Below are 18,966 nucleotides of genomic sequence, written 5' to 3'. Positions count from 1 at the left end.
GACATCATGGAAGAGCTCCGCGACCTGGGGTACTCGCCAGAGTACGCCCGCGCCATCCGGGCCCGTAGAGGACGGCCCGGTTGCATCCATCTCGCTATTCTGAAGCGAACAGATAACCTCATACCGGGTATATACGCAGTGAGAGAGCTGCTGTGTATGCCCGGTATCAAGATTGAGGCATGGCGCGGGAAGAAAGGACCGGCCCAATGCCACCGCTGCCAGCAGTTCCGACACAGCTCGCACAACTGCCACCGGCACTTGGCCTGCGTGCGCTGCGGGGAGCAGCACGCGGCCCACCAGTGCCCAAGACCCAGAGAACAACCTGCCACCTGTGCGAACTGTGGCGGACCGCATCCCGCAAACCACACCGCATGCCCGGTGTTTCGGCGGGAGGCGCGCAATAAGCGCGCTGGCACGATTGCCCTCTCCACCAGACCGATAGAGAGGCCAAGATCGAATCCGTCGGCCGGTCCTGTACAGCCGCAGCCGGAGGTTGAGCAGCAGCAGGCTGGCTCCCTCATAGCCGCAGCTAACGGACCAACTGACCGTCGCGGAGCTCCAAAGAAGAGCCGGAGAAGGAGGAAGAAGGCCAAGGCCGCCCCTCTCCCAGCACCACCCGCACCAGCACCCGCTGCTCAGCAGCCACAACAGCTGCCGAAGAAACGGAAGAAGACGACCACCGCAACCCCTGCTCCCACTCCCAGAGAGGAGCAGAGCCGGGGGAGCTACCAGGAGGCCTGCACCAACCAACTGAGGCTGCTGCAGGACTTAACCAAGATGCTGCAGACGATCATCTCTGCACTAAGCGAGGGCCACGACGTAGGGCCGGCTGTTCGGAGCGGCATCATAATGATGTCCGCCCACTGCGAGTAGCGGGCCCTACGCCTGTTACAAAGACTCCCCCCGCAGAATGCGGGGAAGAATAACACCAGACCGTCCTGCAGCGCCAGCAGCACCAAACCTCCGCGACCAGCCAGGACGACAGGGGATCCCTGTCTTCCAACCCCCCAAGACCTGGTCGCGTTTACGAGCAGCGGAAGAACCCTCCTTCAGAAGGCTTGGCCTTAATAAGGACACCCCGCTGAGGCCTCAAGGCCTAAGCGAGAAGACACCAACGACGGAAGCCACTTTTTGGACTTCCGCCGCACTTACGTAAGTTAAGTACTTCTTAATATAATTTTATTTTCATTGTGTTTTTGATCAATTGTTGTGTGGTGTGTACTGACTATTAGGTATGTAATAATTAATATTTGTTATATTCCTCTGTAATTTAATTGTTTTTGAATTATTTATTGTGTTCTTGCTATTTTTTAAAACTAACTATTTAGTATTACTTATACTACTTTTTTGGTTTACGTTTTAGTAAGACCACTGGTCATTATTTTTAATTACCTTCCATTACTCTGTCATTGTAAATGTATAATAATATAATATTAAGATATTATGTCCTGTTTAAGTCTAAAGTTTAGACCACTGGTCATTATTTCTAATTACCTTCCATTACTCTGTCATTGTAAATGTATAATAATATAATATTAAGATATTATGTCCTGTTTAAGTCTAAAGTTCTCTTTTTCGTAACAAATGTAAAGGTGTTATGTAACCTTAAAAATAAACCCTAAGTTTATGAAGGTATTATTGTTTTTATTAAAGACATCCCTTACACAATTAATAAAAATACATAGACTACGTACCTATATTTCTAAAATCATTAGCTTTTCCTAAATAAATTGAATTATCTGATATATTTTAACATGGGTCTTAGGGATTTTCTAACATCAGAAGTGGGATCGGTTTAAACCTTGTTTACTTTAACTTGTATTTGTTTCAAGTTTCAGAATGGATATTGGAGAAATTGGAGACCTCCTGGCAGCAACTCGTGATGCTGTCTCGAGCCGGCCGCTACCACTGCCGCCGCCGCTGCCGCCCCATCTTCTAAGGACGACGTTGCGCTGCCGCTGATCGACCCGGAGAGGAACTACTGGCGCCGCGTGGTGTACAGCATCGAAACCCTGGCCAGCGAATTCCAGTGGAGCAGCATTAAGACAGCAGCAAGAACCGGTAAGGCCCTTAAGGGCTCTGCTTTAACATGGTTCAAAACTTGGGATCTAAAGGTGGTAGAACCCTTTGTGGTTCGACTCCGGCGGCACCACCGCCACACCTATTTCTACCTAATAACAGCAGTGTTAAGCGCTGCTGTGTTCCGGTTTGAAGGGTGTGGTAAGGGAGACAGACTTTTCCGAGGCGTTCCAGCTTAGTCCTCAGGGGTAGCGGCGCATCTGTGGCCGACCTCAGGTAGGAATATCTAATCCTATCTGGGGTTGATTACAGATGTCCATGGGCGGCAGTAGCCACTTACCATCAGGTGGACTGCATGCTCGTCTGCTACTCTTATATTATAAAAAAAAAAAAAAAAAAAAAATCCTTGTGAGGCTCGTTCGTGGGAAAATTTTCGTAAGGACATCATTGACATATATCACGAAAAAAAAAAAAAAAAAAAGAACTTACGATAATAAGCCATTTGTGGCTTCATTCAATTTCAAGGCGGCGAAGTATCTTTACTAATCTATGATGTAGAATTAAATAAGACATTTCAAAAGCTCCGTGAACATTTTTGGTTTCACCGTATGGTTGCATTTTTACAGAAATATTTAAAACATTGTTTGATATGTATTAAACTTAAAAGTTACTCGGACCCCAAACAAGGCTTATTACACCCTATTGACAAGACTCCCATTCCCTTCATACAATTCACCTAGATTGCACAGACCCATTCAAAACAACCTCCGAAGGTTATAAATATAATAGGATGGTTTAAAAAAAATGTTGTATATTAAAACCTCTTCATACTATAAATTCACAAGAATTAATACTCCTCATACGAGAAATAATAACTATTATTGGTACTCCCTTAAAGGTTTATAACGGATAGGGGCACAGATTTTAGCTTAAATCAAATTCAACCTTTATTTCAAGAATTACAAATCTAACATCATATTATTATGGTGGCCACGGGCACTAGGTAATGGTCAGGTAGAACGATACTTTACGACTGTCATTTATTTGTTAAATACAACTTGTAATGATTTATCAGATTGGCCGAGCAATTTGTGGAAAATACAACAGTCAATTAATACTACAGTTCAAAAATCCTTTTTTTTTTACCCATTTGTGTACTTATTGGTTTTAACGCAAATATCCCGTCTATCACCTCTTAACGACGTTGACGTTTTTAAACAAAATGTAGATTTATGGGCAGATCGGGAAGTGGCTTACCAGCGTTTACAATTACAAGCAAGTAGGTTTAAAACTCGTTTTGATACAGTAAGAAGGAACAATAAAAATTTTCAGATTGGTGACAAGTTTATGTAAATCAAAATCATAGGCGTCATGACAAATTAAGTCCCAAACTTAAGACCATCTTCCACATGATAGATAAACTCTGAAAGTAATAGGTAACTTAAGAAATATAACGGTAGCCAAAGATAAGTTGAGACTGGCCTGGTGAGTGGGCGGACGATGAGCCAGCAAGTTATTGATCTTTGTAAATACTAATTATTCTTTTTATTGTTTTGAGTTATGACTTTGTGTTTTGTTTTTATATATTTTTTGTTATGTTTGTTTTATTTAATAAGATTGATATCTGAACATTGTGATGTGATGGTTATTTTTGAACTGCTGAAGTCTTTTGCTTTATCTTGCCCGTCTCATGTGCAGCAGGTGTGGGGCAGAGCCATTGTTAATAAAGCAACTGACCGTTGTTCCTTGTCAACTTAATGTGAGAAGTGATAAAGGAGCAATGTACAATGTATTTAGTTTTTAATTTTATATTATTCTTGTTGAGATGTGTGATGGATATTTTTGAACTGCTGAAGTCTTTTGCTTTATCTTGCCCGTCTCATGTGCAGCAGGTGTGGGGCAGAGCCATTGTTAATAAAGCAACTGACCGTTGTTCCTTGTCAACTTAATGTGAGAAGTGATAGAGGAGCAATGTACAATGTATTTAGTTTTTAATTTTATATTATTCTTGTTGAGATGTGTGATGGATATTTTTGAACTGCTGAAGTCTTTTGCTTTATCTTGCCCGTCTCATGTGCAGCAGGTGTGGGGCAGAGCCATTGTTAATAAAGCAACTGACCGTTGTTCCTTGTCAACTTAATGTGAGAAGTGATAGAGGAGCAATGTACAATGTATTTAGTTTTTAATTTTATAGTAATTTAACTTTAAGTCTGTTTATCACTTGTATTAAAATGTAAATACTTGTTTATCATTACCTTAGTAAGAAGAGTAATGTGTTGTAAAAGTAATGTGGTTTACTATTTGTTACTTCGGGGACGAAGTAAATATCAGAATGGCCGTGACAATTTATAAGTAGAGTTCCTTTTAATGCTTTGTAAAATGTTTTACCAAATTATCAAATGGAACTGTTATTGATAGTCATTAAACATTTTGTATTTATAAAATATAGATGGGACCAGTTTAGCGATAACTTGTAGCTTTCTATTGATCAAAATGATTGAAACAATTAAAACTAGATGGCACTAGTTTAGCAATCACTTACAATTTTTATCACTGCTTTGATCGAAATAAAATAATCCTACTCGACACTAGATGGCTCTAGGGCTAGATCCTTACAGTACTCGGAACGAAGTTCCGGTTTAAAATCAGCACTTTATAACTTATGTAATTATGTAATAATGTTTAAAAAATGTCTTATTTAATTATATGTATCAGCAAATATACAGTACTATTTATAATAATGCTTACATTATTATTAAGAAGGTTAAATGATTATTTACCTCAAGTGATTTTTATGTATTTACGATTTATCATTATTTACTATATATGAGACATGATTTAAAATGTTAAAAAAATATAATATTTAAAGTAATTTTAGTTTAGAGGTTGAGAAAGAAAAATAAATTAAAATAGAAATTAAAATGTGCAATGAGTATAGTTCATGGGTTGATTTGCATCAAATCTACGATTGGTCAAGGGGGTTCTCGTCACTGATTGGATAATGGTAATTCATAAATAAACTCTTTTATGCTATTAAAACACAAATAAAATTAATAACAAAATGTATAAGAACAATCTAAATATGTTTTAAAACAATTATTGTATTAAGAATCTTAGCTGTGATACTGGACTGTCAAACAATTTAAATATAACTTATGCTTGATGCTGATTGGCTATTATACACAATAGATGTGTGTGTAAAATTCAGAGGATATAAAAAGGAAGGAAAATAAAGGGAAGCCACTTTTTGGACTTCCGCCGCACTTACGTAAGTTAAGTACTTCTTAATATAATTTTATTTTCATTGTGTTTTTGATCAATTGTTGTGTGGTGTGTACTGACTATTAGGTATGTAATAATTAATATTTGTTATATTCCTCTGTAATTTAATTGTTTTTGAATTATTTATTGTGTTCTTGCTATTTTTTAAAACTAACTATTTAGTATTACTTATACTACTTTTTTGGTTTACGTTTTAGTAAGACCACTGGTCATTATTTTTAATTACCTTCCATTACTCTGTCATTGTAAATGTATAATAATATAATATTAAGATATTATGTCCTGTTTAAGTCTAAAGTTTAGACCACTGGTCATTATTTCTAATTATCTTCCATTACTCTGTCATTGTAAATGTATAATAATATAATATTAAGATATTATGTCCTGTTTAAGTCTAAAGTTCTCTTTTTCGTAACAAATGTAAAGGTGTTATGTAACCTTAAAAATAAACCCTAAGTTTATGAAGGTATTATTGTTTTTATTAAAGACATCCCTTACACAATTAATAAAAATACATAGACTACGTACCTATATTTCTAAAATCATTAGCTTTTCCTAAATAAATTGAATTATCTGATATATTTTAACATGGGTCTTAGGGATTTTCTAACACACGCATCTCGCGCCCGAACCTAGGCAGACCGCCCGTATATGGCAGGGTCACCATGAAATGAAAGATGCTTAAGGTTCGAGTAAAATGAAACGACCGTAATCTTCGAGTCCTGATTTATTACTAACTCAATACTTTCAATACATTCGATCATACCAATCATAGTGCATCGCATAGTACACCACATCTCTGCTTATCAACCTTATTAAATATTCGTAAGCTCCAAATGCCTAACGTGTATGGTTGAGGCAAGAGGCACGTCTGCATTATCAGGGTTGAAGAGTTGAAGGTCACATTTTCCGTCATATGATGTTAATCTAGATATTCAATGATCATAAACACGCTTTTATTAGCTTGGGTTGTATGTATGTATGTATGTATGTATGTATGTATGTATGTATGTATGTATGTATGTATGTATGTATGTATGTACGTAACAGTAACGGAATCTTTGAACTAGATTTCTATCCACTTTGAACGTTCAGTTTAATTTAAAATTTTGAAGAATTATCAAAAACCGATGACAATACACGATTTTAATAATTTTTTCTTATCAACATCCTCAGGATTAACGATTTTCGAGGCGAGATTGTTAAAGCGCCTGTAAGAAAGTTCATCGCAAGTTACTAGATTGCAAATAATTGCTTTTTAGTTTGAATGACTGTTATAGCGTAATTTTTAGTTTAGAAAATAATAATGTTATTTCAATCTAGGAATCAATTAAGGAACAGTAAATAGAATAATTATGGAAAAAGTGTGGGGCGCTTTTCGAACCTGATAAATGGAGCGTATATATATATATATATATATTTCGGAACTGGTGGTTCTTTATCGCTCATCGTAATCTTCTGTGGGCTTTAGTGTTCATTATTACAACACAGGAATAACTTCAATTTGAATTAACTTAGGTAGGCAGGTATAAGTAGCTCGAGGAACGCGTGATAAGTTTAGTGTCCGCACCGGCCGACCGCCAACAGTAAACTCTAATCTCGTCTCGCTCGCAAGCCCTGTCGGTTCCCACACCTGCGCATTCCAACGCTAACTTTATCGAGTGCCACTAAATGGCGCTAGCGCTCCGGAAGAGCCTCAATACCGCCAATTCCGACATATATATACGCGACGAATAGCTAACCTCTCTTCCTTTGGGAAGTCGGTTAATAACAAACTAAACCTTTAAGAACTACACACATTTTAACAGACGCCCTATGAAAATAAGAAAACATTTGAGTTTAAACACGACGATCAACAAAACATACATTAGTTATCAAACGTGTTACATAATGCAGCGAGTATATCGCCCATCGCCCATCGCACATCCCACGTTATCGGCAATGGGCTACAGTAACGTCGACGCAGCAGAACGTGCCTCGCGGCCTGTTTCCCACGAAGATGATCCTGGTGTCTTTTTAGATTTAAGAATTATGTTATCCAATTGCGGTTCCCACCTCGAACGTAATTGTACATGTACTTAGTTAATAATTTTTAATATAGTGAAAGTAATTGCAGCATTTTTTTACTTTAATTTCAATCTCTGCATCCCCCGTCTGCAGCTTATGTAACTGGCGCAGTCGGTAGGATGTCCATAAGTTAGGGTCATAGCTAGGCCAAAAATTAGGACATCCTAAACCTACGAAGCTTCAGACCAGGAAGAGTATCCAAACCTCGATACAGCAGCAGAGATATCAAAATGCGCATGTGAGTACTTTAGAATCGTACTATTGTGGCTCTCCTTTCACTTTATCTATAGTAATTTTCCTTTTTTTTGTGTGTATTTTATGTGAAAAAAAAAATCATTTTAAACTAATATTAGTGTTAAGTAAATAATTGTGGTACAGTGTTAAATAATTCTGTCAAAATTTTTCATCCAAAGCAATCGTCCCCTAGGTTAGATAAAATTAAGAGAAATCAAACATTAGACTCTGGACGAAATTTAAATAATTTAAATACGGAAAATTCTAATTCTAATATGGATAATCTAGATAACATTTACAAGACCTTGAGGCTATTGCCAGAATTTGATGGAAACTGTCACGTCCTAACAAGATTTATTAAATTATGTGACGAATTAGTGAAAACTTATATGAGTACCACACCTGGACAAGAATTAGGTAATTTAGCGCTTCTGAACGGTATTCTCAACAAGGTCACGGGACCCGCAGCCCGGTTAATAAATTCTAACGGCATCCCGGACAGCTGGGATTGCATTCGCTCTTCATTAATAAACAATTTTGCTGATCACCGCGATGAGACCTCGCTTTATAATGATTTGGCTCTTTTGACTCAAGGGTCAGGGTCACCTCAAGAATTTTATGATAAGTGCCAAAATTTATTTTCCACAATTATGACCTATATTAGTTTGCATGAAGATGTAGCAACTACAATCGCGTCTAAGAGATCTTTGTACAAAAAACTTACCCTTCAATCCTTTGTTCGTGGACTAAAAGACCCGTTAGGATTTCGTATACGGTGCATGCGACCATCAACTATTGAGCAGGCATTAGAATTCGTTCAGGAAGAATTAAATACCATGTACTTGCAACAAAGAAATGATAAAATTCCTGACAAAAAATTAACTTCTTTCAATCAAGGTCAATCATTTAAAGTTCCTTTTGCACATCATGCGAACACAGTTGCGATGCCATTACCTAGATATAGCTTACCCAGTACAAGTCGTCCACTGACACCACACCAACCACACTACCCACACAACCCTCTGTGGAGGCCTCACTATGCAGGTACTAGCCGCACACAGCAAATTTTCAGCGCACCTCCACCAAATTACAGATTTAATAATGCGTTAAGATTGCCGCAACAAAATTATGTTCAAAGTTCTTCTGCCAATAATAAAGTGCACCCAATGAGTAGAGTAAGCCATTACATTTCAAAGCCACTACCACCAACTCTAAGAGGTCATGATTGGTCGAAACAGGGTAATCCACCACCCTCTAATTATTTTTAAAGCAGGGAAATAAATTTTAATGAATTTTACGGAGAACCATTATCAGGACCTTACGATAATACAGAACCATTTGACTACTACGGATATTCCGATTATAATTATGCTTGCAATGTAAGTGGCGAATATGATAATTCATTCTGTACTGCATCAAGATGACACTAATTCTGGTTCTTCTGATGGTAAACATTTTCAAAAGGACCCGAAGTCAAAACCCTTAGGATAGAAATTAACCTTCAGACTCAGCGTATGTTGCCATATATTGTAATTTCAGATCCCCCGCTATAACTACTTATTGATACTGGGGCTAATCAATCCGTTATAAGCCCTCAGGCAGTTAAAACATTTTATTCACACATTTCATGTAATTATGAACCATTCGAGATAACAAATTATCATGTTACAAGCCAGCATAATTATTCTATTACAGTGCCGACGTTTTCAGAGTTTCGAGAAGAAGGTAATATGCGTCTTTTCATTTATAACTTCCACGATTATTTTGATGGACTTCTAGGTTATGACTTATTAAAAGAATGGGAATCTAATATTAATTTAAAAAATAAAACTTTAATAGCTCGTAATGCAACCAATCCAATTCACATATATAACTCTAAAAAATGTAATTTATTTGAGGAAATAATACCAGCTAATTCAACAAAATTGTTAAAGGTTCCAATTAATTTTAAAAATGGTGATGCGTTAATACGAGAGCAAATAATTTCAAATTGTATAATTCGAGAGTGTTTAACTGACATTAGTAACAATCGCGGTTATATTGAAGTATTTAATCCCACTAATAATGATATAGTTTTCTCAATGGATCGCCCAGTTTATGCCGAACTATTTAATTTAGAATGCAAGCATAATCAACCACTTGAAATCTCAAGGTCACGCATTGATGAAGTTCTTTCTCGGTTAAGGACTGATCATTTAAACTCTGAGGAACGCACAAATTTAGAAAAGCTATGTTCTTAATACGCTGACATTTTTTATATAGATGGCGAGCCGCTCACTTTTAGCAATAAAACTAAACATAAAATTCGCACTACAGATGAGGTTCCAGTTTATACAAAGAGCTATAGATACCCATTCATACATCGGCAAGAGGTTAAAGATCAGATAACTAAAATGTTACAGCAAAATATTATTCGGCCCTCAGAGTCTGCATGGAACTCCCCCATCTGGGTAGTCCCAAAAAACAGGACGTATCAGGTAAACCAAAGTGGCGGTTAGTAGTCGATTTTAGGAAACTAAATAAAAAGACCATCGATGATAAATATCCTATTCCTAACATCACAGACGTCCTTGACAAACTCGGTAAGTGTCACTATTTTTCAACTTTAGATCTTGCGAGTGGATTTTACCACATTGAAATGGACCCAGAACATATACCGAAGACCGCATTTAGTATAGAACACGGCCATTTTGAGTTTTTGCGTATGCCGATGGGGCTTAAGAACGCTCCATCAACTTTCTAAAGAGTGATGGATGATGTACTTAAGGACCTTCAAAATCGAATCTGTTTAGTGTATCTTGACGATATCATCATCTTTAGTGTTTCCCTTCAGGAACATATTGTTAATTTAGGAAAAGTATTTGAAAGGCTACGCGATTCAAATCTGAAAATTCAACTTAATAAATCAGAGTTTATGAAATTAGAAACTGTTTATTTAGGACACGTTATCAGCAAGGATAGTATCAAACCGAATCCTGAAAAAATCACAGCCATTCAGAAATTTCCAATTCCAAAAACATCCAATGAAATAAAACGCTTTCTGGGTTTAGTAGGATATTATTGCAAATTTATTCCTAATTTCGCACGTATTACAAAACCTATGACGCAATGCTTGAAGAAGGGAGCTAAAATTAAATGTGACGATCCAAATTATATTAACTGTTTCGAAACTTGTAAAACATTATTAATGAATGATCCCATACTGCAATATCCCGGTTTTACCAAATAATTTATTTTAACTACTGATGCATCAAATCTAGCAATTGGTGCAATATTATCACAAGGACCCCTTGGGTCTGATAAACCAATTGCATACGCGTCACGAACTTTGAATACGAGCGAAATTAATTACAGCACTATAGAGAAAGAGCTGTTGGTCATTGTATGGGCCTCTAAATACTTTCGTCCTTACTTATTTGGTACCTTCAAAATTGTCACTGATCATAGACCCCTGCAATGGGTAATGAACATAAAAGAGCCGAGTTCTCGCTTAACTCGATGGAGATTGAAGCTCAGTGAATATAATTTTACAGTAGTTTATAAACCAGGAAAATCCAATACTAATGCCGGTGCTCTTTCATGGATCCAGATTAACAGCGACGACATAAATTCTCTTGCAGTGAATCCATCTATAAGGTGCCCATCTCGTTCTTCTACTCTTACAGTTAACTCTAGTTCTACTCTTACAGCTGACTCTAGTTCTACTTTAACAGCTAGTTCCTGTCGTACATCACATACTAGTCACAAAAACCCAATTTTAGAGATTCCAATAAGTGATATTCCACTTAATCGTTTTACTAATCAGATTTGTTTTGTGATAGTTAATGCCCGTAAGAAAAACCCGACCATTACTAAACCTTTTGAAACTCACACGAAAACTATAATTCATTTATCAGAAACTTCTCTTGAGGCTGATGTAATTAATGTTATAAAAGATTTTGTGAATCCAAAGATTAGAACAGGTTTATTTGTTCAACCACCACTAGCTATGTACAAAATTATTCCCATAATTCAAAAGCAATTCAAAAGTTCTGCCATGAATTTAGTGTTTACAAAGTCTGAAGTAGAAAATGTCACAGAATATTTACAGCAACAGGTATTAATAAAGAATTATCATTTTGGTAAAACTAACCACCGTGGAATTAATGAAACGTCTTTGGCTCTATCTCGAAGATATTATTGGCCTAAAATGAAAGATCAAATTGCAAAGTATATTCATGAATATACTTTGCAATTTGATCGTCCATCCATATGTAGCCATTCATAGCACCGATTCTTTGTACATAGAGACAGAATGTCCGAAGACCAATTCATGGTATCTCTGTGAAACCAGACTGCGTAAATCGGCTAATTATCAAGCAGGAATGTCATCAAGGAGAAGTTGCAAGCTAAAAGCCTAATGCCTCAGCCACTTCGTCCGAAGAAGTCCATGCAAGGGTCGCCGACCAAGAAGAACTTCACCTAAAACTCATAAGAGTTAACTGTAAGGGATCGCCGAAAATAAAACGCGTCGTGTTACGAAAATCTCGAATGGCAGACTGATTTATTCTATCACTACCCTAAATTTTAACAATTGTGAAAAATATAAAAATCTTTAGGTACCGGCATTGTTTAACGGTTATTTATATATAAATATTATTTTAAATGTTGTAAGTACAATGGAAACGAAATAAATAATATCCTGTCAGGAATATGTACGCAAAGGACACGCGTGTCGCCTACAATACCGCCCCCTAGTGCTGGCTAGCCAGCACTACATTCCACTGGTGACAACAAAGCGACGCGCGTAACCGGCCGACGTAATATTCCCGTACGGGTTCGAACTTCCACCACGCGTACGCGACCATCATGGCCAGGATGCACCGCACTCACTACCCCATGACGCCATGAACCTCGTTCCAAATTGGTCTCGACTAAAATAACAAAATCACCAACTTGGAATGAACGTTCCTCATTTGTCCATTTTTGTCGCGGTAAAAGAGTAGGTAAATATTCTTTTATCCAACGGCCCCAGAACATATCAGCTAATCGTTGTGCTATTCGCCATTGTTTCCTAAGGCAAAGATCAGAATTATCATATTTACCTAAAGGTGGACTATTGCATGACGTTCCTAATAAAAATGATTTGGCGTAAGCGCCTCCGGATAATTGGGATCGGTTGAAACATGCGTTATAGGGCGACTATTAACCAAAGCTTCCACTTCCATGAGTAAGGTTAACAGGGTCTCGGGACGCGGAGCACGTTCTTTAAGAACAACCTTGAGCGCGGTTTTTACTGTGCGGATCATCCTCTCCCACGCTCCGCCCATTTCGGGTGCACCGGGTGGTATGAACTGCCACTGTATACCCCTAACTAAACCGTCACTAACCAATTTATCAGAGTTCAGTTCAAAAAGGCTCCGTTTTAACTCCGCATCAGCGCCTCTAAAATTTGTGCCGTTGTCGGAGTAGATAATGCTTGGAGTTCCTCTGCGGCTTATCATGCGTCTAAGTGCCATAATAGTTGCATCTGTACTTAAACTATCCGTTATTTCGATATGAATTGCACGCACCGTCAAGCATGTAAAGAGTACACCGTATCTCTTTTCGCGTTTCCTCCCTACAGTAACCTCTAAAGGTCCGAAGAAATCTACTCCTGTGAACGTAAATGGACGTCTGTTGTGTTGTAGGCGTGCTGCTGGAAGGTCCGCCATACGCTGTGCACGCGGATGTGCCCGCCTATACCTACAGAATAAACAATTAGCAGCCACTGCACGCACGGTCGGTCGTAATTTTACGACCCAGTAGCGCTGCCGTAATTCATTTACGACAAATTCATTTGCCCCATGCATTGCTTTCCTGTGGTAGTGCTCCACAAGCAGGAGAGTTATTCTGTGCTTTCCGTCTAGTATTACAGGTCTAACGGTTGACAGCAGAGCACCAGTAACTTTATCAGCACGGCCTCCAACACGGAGTAGGCCTAAGTCATCTAAATATGGTGTTAACTTTAATAGACGGCTATTAGACATCAATGGTTTGTTTTGTCTTAAACAATTAATTTCATTATTAAAACATTTGACTTGAGATTTCCTAATTAAAATATTTTCCGCCTCATTCATTATTTGCACGTCTAGTCGTGCATGCCTATCCTTTCTACATTTTTTAACAAATAATAAAACTAATGCCGTGACACGGAGAAGTCTCAACCATGACGAAAAAATATTTTCATTAATAAAAGAAAGTTCCGTTACTTGATAACTAACTAAGTTAACACTTCGTTCTTCACAGGCGGCCGTGTCCGATATGTGTCCTTTTTTAAAATCCTTAGGCCAGTTATTTTCTGGTTGGCGTAAAAAATCCGGCCCTTGAAACCACGGATGACGGTATTCTAACGGTGACGAATCCTCCTTTGTAGCTACGTCGGTTACGTTTGAGCTGGATGGCACATATCTCCATTCAGGTACCGTAGTGAGCTCGTCCAGCTCACCGAGCCTATGTGCTACAAACGGTTTGAAAGTCCGAGGGTCACTTCGAAGCCACATAAGCACAGTACTTGAGTCAGTCCAAAAGAAACGTTCGTCAATCTTAATATCTTTATGTTCCTTCTGAACCGCAGTAGCCAGCCGCGCCGCCAGCAATGCACCCTGCAACTCAAGCCGTGGTATGGACACTGGACGCAGTGGCGTGACTCTTTTTTTTTTTTTTTTTTTTTATAATATAAGAGTAGCAGACGAGCATGCAGTCCACCTGATGGTAAGTGGCTACTGCCGCCCATGGACATCTGTAATCAACCCCAGATAGGATTAGATATTCCTACCTGAGGTCGGCCACAGATGCGCCGCTACCCCTGAGGACTAAGCTGGAACGCCTCGGAAAAGTCCGTCTCCCTTACCACACCCTTCAAACCGGAACACAGCAGCGCTTAACACTGCTGTTATTAGGTAGAAATAGGTGTGGCGGTGGTGCCGCCGGAGTCGAACCACAAAGGGTTCTACCACCTTTATGACTCTGCTTTTGCCCGACACAAAACAAATATTAACCTGGCCGTCCGACCTAACAAAACGGAAAAATATTACCGCGGCGTACGCTTTAATAGAAGCGTCGCAAAACGCATGCATTTGTGTTTTAAGTATAAATAATTTACCTGACTGATCAGGGCTGTAACACGGTGACCACAAACCCGCGTTAAAATACCAACGAGGAATACACAAATCCTTCATTGACTTTAATTCACTGAGCCACTTTAACCACGAAGCAAACTCTTTAGGTTGGATGTGGCATTTCCAAGTAACACCGCTTCTATGAACGTCTTGTAAAATTATTTTACTTTTAATAATAAACGGAGATAAGAAACCATGAATATCATAAATAGACATTATAATGCTAAACATTTTTGCCTTCGTAGGGGGTTCAATACCATTTAAAACCTCTGTTGGAATACGATCGAAATTAATATTAAAACGAAAACAATCCTCAGCTGGATACCACATGAAACCTAAAGTGCGCTCAGTTGTATTCATCGCTCCGTGTTTAAACTGCACCGCGGAGTGCGTGAGCGCGTCAGGTGGCACACTAGCTAAAACATCTTGACTATTACTTGTCCAGTTTCTTATTTCAAACCCCCCATTCTTATGTATGCACGTTATTTGTTTAACTAATTCAATTGCATTTGTTTTATCATTGGTTGAATATAAACAATCATCCATATAATGGTTATTAATTATGACGCTAACGGCCTCGGGATATAAATCCTCATATTTTAATGCGTTCTTATTTCGTATATACTGTGCTATAAATGGAGAACAAGTTGCACCGAATATTAAACTTTGCATTACACATGCTTTTATCTGCGAGTCCGGTGACTCCTGCCACAAGAATCTAAGAACGTTTTGATCTTCGGCGCGAATTTTTATTTGTAGAAACATGTCTTTAATATCACCCATAATTACTATTTCGTTTTCGCGAAATCTAAACATAATACCCATTAATGAATTGTATAAATCCGGACCAGTGCATAAATAATCATTTAAGCAGACCCCTTCAACTTTAGAAGCCGCGTCAAAAACTAGCCGTAATTTACCTGGTTTGTTAATATTTTGTACACCGAAATGTGGTATGTACCATGTATGGTTAGAACAAGGTTCATTTTCCCCTAGCACGCGAGCATAACCATTGTCGAACAACTTGTTTACTTCATGCCTATATCGCTCAGCGTAAACGTTATCTGAATGAAATTTCCTAAGTAGACTCTGTAAGCGATAATTTGCACTGCAATAAGAATCGGGCATAGTGAAGTTGTCGCGTTTGAACGGGAGACCGACCTCCCACCTATCGCCCAGATGCCTCGATGTCTCATCTAAAACTTGTATCGCCTTTAAGTGAGCCGTATTTTCACGGCGTACGGTTGATATTCCTATGGATTCTAAAGCGAATGAATCTCTTATCAGTTAATTAAGCTTTTTAATATTATCCGTATCCTATTAACATCGTCTATGTGAGACAAAGAAAAAATACGTTATCAGTCATGAGTGTGAGTGCGACCACAATAACCATAAATGGTCCAGCCTAAACGACATCGCGTTGCGTACGGTTCATTTTTACTCCCGGGTATGATTTCGAGTGGTGCAACAAGATGATAGTTATCCTCCCCAATAAGTAACAACGGCTTTACGCGTTCTTTACATACATATTCCTTTACATGCAATAAGTGTTTACAATTAATTTCATTAACTATGGAAAGATCTTGAGTAGGCAAATTTAACTTAGACATTTTACGCAATGTAATGTCATAACAATCACGACAATTGTTGTTATTAAAAATGTGCGCACTGACCTTTGGAGCGTCTGATTGCAATACCTCAATACCAAACGCATCGACGAACTAAATCGCGCTCGCTTGCTGGTCAACGAGGCCCAGGCTGTCAGCCAGCTCCGAGTCGATCATTGACACGGTCGCAGCATCGTCCAGCAGCGCGTACACACTCACTACACCTTTAGGTCCGAGTAATTGCACTGACACCACTTTGAGCATTATTTTGTCCGTATGTTTATTGTCCGATGTTACATGAGCCACCGTAGACGATGCTGGAGCACCCAGGTCGTTCTCCGTCCCGTTGACTGACTGTGGCTTAGTCCAATGGAGTAAAGTATGGTGAGGTTGACCGCAGCCATCTATGTCGCATACTGGAGCCGTACATGTATTCTTATCGTGCCGTGTTAACAAACAACAAAAGCACATACCACTATTTTTTACAAATTGCCACCTTTCCTTGCGCATTGCTCGTTTGAACATACGGCATTCTGGCAATATGTGCTTCGATTTGCGGCAGTATTTACACTTTTCATCACTCTCATGTGCCGTTATGAGTACAGGTCGTTTAATAAATCTCTTTTCTATGATGCGTTTTTCTGAAGCCTCACGCATTTTTCTTTCTTCGTTCGGCACTGCTAAGCCGACAACTGACATCATTTCAGCTTCATTTTTTAAAAACATAGCCATTACTTCCAACTTTGAGCGGCCGTCTAAAATTTTATTATATGCAAAATCCGTCCATTTTCCAATTAATGTGCTCGGTAACTTTGTAATAATAGCCGTCGCGAGCTCGGGACTGCGTAAATAATCCTCTTGTTTTAATGCACGTATTGTTGCTACACAGTTATTAACTTTCACGGAAAAATTAATCAACTCCTGTTGATAATTAGTAGGCAATGGAGGTAACCTTTTCAGTTGCGCTGTTATGGTCATTATAATGACATCAGATCTACCGAAGCGTAGCTCCAGTGCTTCCATCACAGCTGCGGGCGGGGTGTTACCTATGAGTAGGTCGGTCACTGCCTCTCTGGCGTCGCCTCGTAGTGCTCGGCGCAATCTCCATAGGTTCTCCGAGTCATTATACCTACATAGCCGAGCGGATTCTTCGTAAACGCACTTAAAATGTAGCCACTCAATGCAATCTCCACTGAAAACAGGAAACAGGTAACAGGGTGTTGCAAGCCGACTAAGAAGACGTTCTTCTCGCTGTAATGCCGAGTTGTCCATCATATCACGTAGGGTGTAAGCAAGCTGTTCTATGCTGTTGCCAGGAAAAGCTGGGTATGACACGGCATTAACGGGAGCCGCAGCAGCCGCTTCCGGCACTATTGTCGCTTCTCGTGGACGGTTCGTTCTCGACTCACTCTCATCCAACCACTTTTCAACATTTGCATGTACCTCCTTCTCCAACTGCTGTTTGCTGCACTCACTGGATCTGTCATCACCATCTTCAGCTTCTCTTGCCAACTCAAGTTCCAGCCGCTTGTTAATAAGGTCCAGCTGAATTTTGGCCCGAGCTTCCGCGGCATCTAATTCCAACTGTTTCCGTCGAGTCAATGACGACGTGGTAGATTTCTTTGTTCTGCCCGATGTCGCCGCGCTTCGTACGGAGTTGCCACTTCGAACGGGTGCTGAAGGTGATATTTTACAGATTGTTTCCACCTTGACTTCCTCAGTGTCCTGCTGCCGCGGTGTAATATTACTGCAAGCGCCGCGTGGCGGGACCGTTACGTCGAAGTGAGTAGAGGCCGGTTGAAGGGATACGCAATCTAACCGTTTCGCCATTTTATCGCGTTGCCGACGCGTTAAAACACGTTGTGGCGGTGCATTAAACATTCTAAACACTAGTTCAGATCCGGCTCGAAGGACCAGACAATTGTAAGGGATCGCCGAAAATAAAACGCGTCGTGTTACGAAAATCTCGAATGGCAGACTGATTTATTCTATCACTACCCTAAATTTTAACAATTGTGAAAAATATAAAAATCTTTAGGTACCGACATTGTTTAACGGTTATTTATATATAAATATTATTTTAAATGTTGTAAGTACAATGGAAACGAAATAAATAATATCCTGTCAGGAATATGTACGCAAAGGACACGCGTGTCGCCTACATTAACCATGCAGCTATTTCAGCAACTATGTCGTCTAAAGTTCGCCAATAGTTGCTTGTCTTCAGGAGGGAGATGTTACACAATGCAGCGAGTATATCGCCCATCGCCCATCGCACATCCCACGCTATCGCCAATGGGCTACAGTAACGTCGACGCAGCAGAACGTGCCTCGCGGCCTGTTTCCCACGAAGATGATCCTGGTGTCTTTTTAGATTTAAGAATTATGTGATCCAATTGCGGTTCCCACCTCGAACGTAATTGTACATGTACTTAGTTAATAATTTTTAATATAGTGAAAGTAATTGCAGCATTTTTGACTTAAATTTCAATCTCTGCATCCCCCGTCTGCAGCCTATGTAACTAATGTAGAGTACATTTGTTTAATGTAGAGTACTTTTGTTTTATATTTTTGTTATTGAGTGTCAATATAAATTTTAATGAGGGTATTTTTGTTAT

At 39.1% G+C, this 18,966-nt stretch overlaps 1 protein-coding gene across 1 annotated transcript; it reads right to left on the bottom strand.

The window, feature by feature from the left end:
- Positions 1-16,462: 16,462 nt before the first annotated feature.
- Positions 16,463-18,178, bottom strand: LOC140746596 (uncharacterized). Its single transcript, XM_073078722.1, has one exon. It carries the CDS (start codon positions 18,176-18,178, stop codon positions 16,463-16,465), a length of 1,716 nt encoding a protein of 571 aa, XP_072934823.1.
- Between the last annotated feature and the right edge of the window lie 788 nt (positions 18,179-18,966).

Source organism: Epargyreus clarus, unplaced genomic scaffold (assembly GCF_041222505.1).
Source record: "Epargyreus clarus isolate Ecla_fem2 unplaced genomic scaffold, WU_Ecla_fem_2.2 ptg000013l, whole genome shotgun sequence".
NCBI classification, from domain to species: domain Eukaryota; kingdom Metazoa; phylum Arthropoda; class Insecta; order Lepidoptera; family Hesperiidae; genus Epargyreus; species Epargyreus clarus.
This window is presented reverse-complemented; position numbering and strand designations above follow the sequence as displayed.

Bases quoted from the DNA above. Each gene is read 5' to 3' on its own strand.
- LOC140746596 (XM_073078722.1), bottom strand. From the start codon at position 18,178: ATGGCGAAACGGTTAGATTGCGTATCCCTTCAACCGGCCTCTACTCAC.